This window comes from Chaetura pelagica, unplaced genomic scaffold (assembly GCF_000747805.2).
Source record: "Chaetura pelagica isolate M959 unplaced genomic scaffold, ChaPel_1.0 scaffold159, whole genome shotgun sequence".
Taxonomy (NCBI): domain Eukaryota; kingdom Metazoa; phylum Chordata; class Aves; order Apodiformes; family Apodidae; genus Chaetura; species Chaetura pelagica.
Window position 1 is genome coordinate 869,558 of NW_009954555.1, and position 5,640 is coordinate 875,197.

The window sequence follows — 5,640 nt, forward strand, 5'->3', positions numbered from 1 at the left end:
CTGCTGAACTGACCTATCATTTCTTGCTGCATTGTCTGCAGAGAAGCTGTGATGGCATTGGAGCAACGATCTGACATGTTACGGCCCAGGCCTTCCTCAATGTGTTTATGCAGCTCCTGGCAAAGAAAGAGTTACTGAGCTTAAAATAAACACAGGTTAAGATGCAGGCTGCAGGTGCTAGAACTTGCCAGTTAACCCCTACCCCCTCCAAAAACAGGAGCATGCATTCTGTCTGCCCACAGTTCTCACAGTAATTTCATCTTTCTCCCTATTCTTCAATGAAGGAGAGAGGAACAAGCAAAATAAAAATATCTCATATGTACTCTGTAGTCCAGGGAAAGTTCTGTTTGATCTATACAGTGTGATACATCACATGGGTATCAACTTATCACTGAAATTATTTTTTTAAAAAATCTATTTATTTCTTTTAAATTAAAAAAAAAAATGTTCACTTTTTACAGAAGCTACCTAAATGCAAAAGCCATTCTAACAAAGTATTTTCCACAAGATAAGAAGCTCAGCTCATATCCTAGTTGGAAGAATGTTGAACATGACCAACTTGGAGCCAAAAACAGGCCTCCTTGTATTGCTTAAGCAACCTGTATGATGCAAACTTCACTTACACTCTTGTAAACCTTGAGAACTACTTGAGATGGATGGAAGTCTGCTTGGTATTCATCTACCAACACTGAAAGCCGTCTGATTTCTTCTGCCATTGCATTGGACACCTAGAGAAACACAGGATAGTTTCTATAGATCCTGTCCCAGGGAAAAAACAAAAAGCACCCCTGAAGACACGCATTTCTCAGTAAGCTCTACTGAGTCCTAAGCACTGTAAAAGTGCAGTGCCAGACCACTGTCTTTTTCTAAAAGCATTCCCTTCTGAAATCATTCCTGCTCTTCCCATCTGTGACTCCCACATTTCTAGTACTTCAGTCCTTTGTCAGCACTTTGCATTTTCCCCACCAAGCTTGTAGCTGTTTCACAGTCAATCCTCCTTACCTGCCTCTCCACTTCCTCTGTGATCTGTTTGATTTTCCTCTTATAGCTTTGATTAGGGAGCTCCAGCTGTTTGTCAATAAAACCCAAACGATCCTGTCGCTCCTCTCGCATTTCCAGACAATAAACTCTGGTGTAAAAAAAAACAAGTGCCCATCAAGAAGCCAGATAAATGCATTTTTGATCTACAAATATAATCTGCATTCCAGAAACAAGACTGATTCTCCTGCCCAAGAATAAAATGTGCCAGTATCTATAATACATTACATCCACACGACACACGACAAATAAGAGAGGTTCTTCTCACAATACTTTTACAGTTCACTAGAAGCAAGACCAATGGTGTGTGTGTCCTTCCCACTCTCAACCATGCTGTATTCTGCTTTGCAATTCAAAGACTCATCCCTTAGATTTCTCCAGGAATACAAGCTTTAGTTATGCAAGCACCAAGCATCAGTTCTCACCGCTGTTCCTGGGCAGCAATATGCACAGAATCCATGATGAGACGAACATCTTCTGCAATCTGCTTTGCTCTCACTGTGTGCTGCTCAAACTTGGTTTTTACTGCTGACTGTGAGATGCATTCCTGAACAGAAAAGGCAGCCAAAATTAGCAGCAGGCAGTAGGACACTAACACAACTTCTCCTCATATAACCTGATGCCAAAATGTGTTCCCACTACATATTTATAAACTCTAGTCCACAGCATTTCAGGAATAAGATCTAACCAGGTTAGAACACAAAACGCTCACCTCAAATCTTCTCTCGAAGTTCTGAAACTCAAACATTCTTACTTGAAATCCATCTGCCAGTGCTCCACCTGAGAGAAGTAGAAAACAGCTACTTAAATTTTCAGGAAGCAATCTGATGTTGGACATCAGGTGATACTCCTGCTTTATCTTGAAGCCAATGCAAAAATGCTGCTAAATCACCTGTTTTTGTTTTGAACTATTCTATTAATAATCCAACCCAGCCCGATTTTATCCATTTTTTGGAACAAGATATTCTCTATTTCCTTCCCTATAAGAAAACAGAGTTTCTGTTAGCTTTCCTCACCTCCCTCTGGCATCCCTTGAGCCTTCTGTATCCTTGCATTCAGCACTTCTTTTGCAGACACAAAGAAAATTCGATCCCCTGCCTGGGCTCGATCCACCACACCCAGTTCATCTACCAGGAAACTGGTACATCGTTCCATATGCTGTCGTCGCACCTGAGGGACAAACAGGATAAATCCCCTGTAGGCTCCATTTCTTAGAGGTCAGCCCAGGCACCCACATGCCCTCTGCTGGTCTAAGCTACCAATGCAAAAGAAATGAAAAAAAACCCGTTGCTGTTTCACAGAATCTTGCAGAGGTTGTCTAAGTGATCTTATTTCAAGAGGCCCTAGTGAAATTCCTGATATCCAGCTCAGAAATGTTGAGTCACACCCTGATCACTAGTCTATACTCCCTCTAGTCTCCACACTATGGTAATAAAAACCTAAACTGTGAATCACATCCAACAGTTTATGAGTGTCAAAGCAGACCAGAGTCAAAATGGGGCCTACAATATCCATGCAAAGAGAAGGAACTAAAACAGACCACAAACCTCTTCCATGTATTCTGGCTCAGAAGCAGATGCATCCCAGCGATTATTTAAAATAAATATATTGGGTCGAGACAGACGTTCGTTCACTTTGTGGAAGAACTGTTTCTCCTAAGCAAAATGGAACAAAACCTTTAATATATCAAACTTTATCAACTTTTAGCCAAATTCACTGAACAAGTGGACTTGAACGTACAGTTTGCATCAATGTTGATTCAGAATTTGCCACCAGGACAAATACATCAGCATCCAGGCAGAATTTGTCAATCCAGCTGTCCAGCTCTGTGGTTACATCAATGCCAGGGCTAGCAATAGAAAGAGAAGAGACATTACTATGCTGTGGAAACAGCTAAAACAGAACTTAAAAAGGTTAATAAGAAACATGTTTTCAGTTTTCCAGGGCATTCAATTCCCATGTCTGAGCTACACTCCCCTAAGGTGACACAGAGTACAGACTAAAAGGAAGTACCAAACAAGAGAAACTCCAACTGCTAATGACAGCAAAGGACTTTAGTCACTGTCACAGATTAGAACAGGGTCAATTTCCTTGATGTTTGTTAAATTTGTACTTGAAGACATTTCTGTAATTAGTCCGTGATAAGCAGGAAAGGAAAGAAAGATATTTCTCACCTGTCCATCAACACCAGGTCATCTTTTAAGAGAGGACATTTGGAATTGGGCCACATTACACTGACTAGGCTGCCAGCATTCAGAAGTTCATCTTGATGAAGGGCATGAGCCAGCTGGTTTACCGTCTATTAAAAAGATGGATAATTTATAACATTTCCTGTATGTTAAGATGCATTAACACAATTACTTCCCCTCCATGGCTGTTTCATAGACAATTTAAGATATACCCCAACTCTAAATCACTTTCACCCTGGGAGATTTTCCACATAAAACTTGCCTGAGGCAACCTCCTAGTGAGAGTTTATGAGAAATTTTCCTTTCAAGAAAAGCTACCGAGGAATTAGCTGGAAGTCTGTGCCTTCTGTTAGTCACACAGAGCTCAGAACATCCTGAGTCATCATTTCAGTTCCCTGCTAACACTAACAAACACAACATAGCATCTTTTTCCTAAAATGAAGTTTCATCCTATAACTTGCTCCATTCCTCCTTTCCTACACCTAACAAAATCCCATTCTTCACCTGTACTCCTTTAATGACTAAAATTCTTAACGGTGACATTTATTAATTGTGCTTTCATTTTTTTGGTTACTTTTCTGCCACTTCTGAAGAGCTCTTCTCCTTATGCTTAAGGAAATTGTACCTTAACACTCTTTTTTTCCTCTGAGCCTTCGGTAAGCAGGAAAGCTTCATGTCCATCTGTCCCTTCTACACGCAGGAAACAATTAGTGGTGTGTCCAATTCCTGAAGGAAGAACTTTGTCCCAGAGCATGGCATTTATGACAGTGCTTTTCCCATTGCTTGTCCTGAAGTCAGATTGAAGAATAGTATAGCTAGGCTTCTGATACTCAGGTATACTCATTTTGATATTACAGAAAGCAAGTTCTCTAAACCCAAGCAGTATCAGAAGTATCAACAATTTACGTGCCATCTGCAAAAAGACTTCTCTATTTTTTTATTTTAAGAATTCTTCCAAATCAAAGAAATACGTGCTACAATCTTTGTTTTCAGTTTACAGGACAACTACTACTACCAGCAACATGCACATTACAAGCAAAAGTTGGAGTCTCTATGAATATTTTTTACTGGCTACAATCCTAAAGATGCCTGTTACTTCACTGACTCACCTTCCGAAAAAAGCAACTTTCATGTGTCGTCTTGCCAACACTTCGCTAATACCACTGACTTTTGACAGGTAGCCTTTAACTTCCAGTACCTGCTCTTCTGTGGTGACAGGATCAAGCTCTATGTTCCTGTGTGTTTCTAAAATCAAAATACATCATGTCTGAATTCCAGGCCATCTGCTTCAGTACTGGATAAAGCACCAGTAACTTCATGATTTAACACACATAGCTAACACCTGAGGCAATTTTGTAACAGCATTTATCTTCTGGTCTCTTTTGTGTGCCTAATAACCATTCTCATCCTAAGGACTGCCATAAACCCTCAAAAAAAAAATATCTTTTGTCTGTATCTTAAGCTGTTAAAGCCAATTATTGGCATTTGCTATGTATCACTACCAATTACATGTCTAGGCAAGAATAGTCTAAGTATTACAGGCAAAAAACCTAAAGGGCCTTGTATAGTTTATAAAAGAACTCCTGAGCAACATAAAAACCAAACATAGCTCACTAACTAGCTCAGTTTCATAACATGTGCTTTCAAATATGACCCCCGAACTCCACCCAAGTTCCATAAAATTATCTTCTGTTCTTTTTATAAATATTGATATATAAACAGACACAGATACAAAAACAAGCACAGGTCCAGCAACACAATTTAACTGAATGAGGGGGTTTTTCTGTGTGTATATCTAGGGAATTGTGTGTGGGTGAAGCAGTTACATACTTGTGGTTCAAGAATTCAGCTTACCTTCCAGGAACAAGGAGCTCTCATTGATGTATGCAGCCAACTGCTCAAAGATACCATTGATTTTCTTCTTTGCAGTGACAAAATGTTTAAGTGGAGAGGCATTTACCTCAGCCATGTGTCTTTTATCCTTCTTCACTGCAACTATTGAGTTGGAACGAGTAAACAGCAGGGACATTGCGCTACAGGGAAAAATCCAATAAACAAAGGTGGTTCACCAGGTGCCAACAGCTAGTTAGCTAAGCATCCTACTGAAAACTAGATAAACACACATTTTAAAAACGACCTCCTTTCTTTCACAAAGAAATTGCTTCATTAGCAATTACTTCAACAACAGAAACAACAACAAATTAATTCTTCCTTTAGGGCAACAGCCCCCCCAACGATCCCTTGTCCCCTTCCTCTGCTTACTTTCACGTTACGATGAGTTACGTTTTCACAAGTCGGACATGATCAGCTCGAGTCCCTCTTGAACATGAAGGACTGCAGTTTTCCTGCCTTCTCCCTCGCCCAGGCCAGTCTCCGTCCTGCAGCTCTTTCCTCGACGCCGACTTCAGCCCGT

At 40.3% G+C, this 5,640-nt stretch overlaps 1 protein-coding gene across 1 annotated transcript in view; it reads right to left on the reverse strand.

The window, feature by feature from the left end:
- Window positions 1-5,256, reverse strand: part of MFN2 (mitofusin 2) — a 9,249-nt gene extending 3,993 nt beyond the window's left edge. The window contains exons 1-12 of the mRNA XM_010005124.1: window positions 5,082-5,256; window positions 4,337-4,472; window positions 3,853-4,015; window positions 3,213-3,337; window positions 2,779-2,887; window positions 2,586-2,693; window positions 2,055-2,208; window positions 1,751-1,818; window positions 1,464-1,585; window positions 1,003-1,129; window positions 624-728; window positions 14-116 (exon numbers count right to left, since the gene is read on the reverse strand). Of these exons, the coding sequence (XP_010003426.1) occupies window positions 14-116; window positions 624-728; window positions 1,003-1,129; window positions 1,464-1,585; window positions 1,751-1,818; window positions 2,055-2,208; window positions 2,586-2,693; window positions 2,779-2,887; window positions 3,213-3,337; window positions 3,853-4,015; window positions 4,337-4,472; window positions 5,082-5,256 (1,495 nt within the window). The remainder of the gene's footprint in view (window positions 1-13; window positions 117-623; window positions 729-1,002; window positions 1,130-1,463; window positions 1,586-1,750; window positions 1,819-2,054; window positions 2,209-2,585; window positions 2,694-2,778; window positions 2,888-3,212; window positions 3,338-3,852; window positions 4,016-4,336; window positions 4,473-5,081) is intronic.
- Window positions 5,257-5,640: the final 384 nt, after the last annotated feature.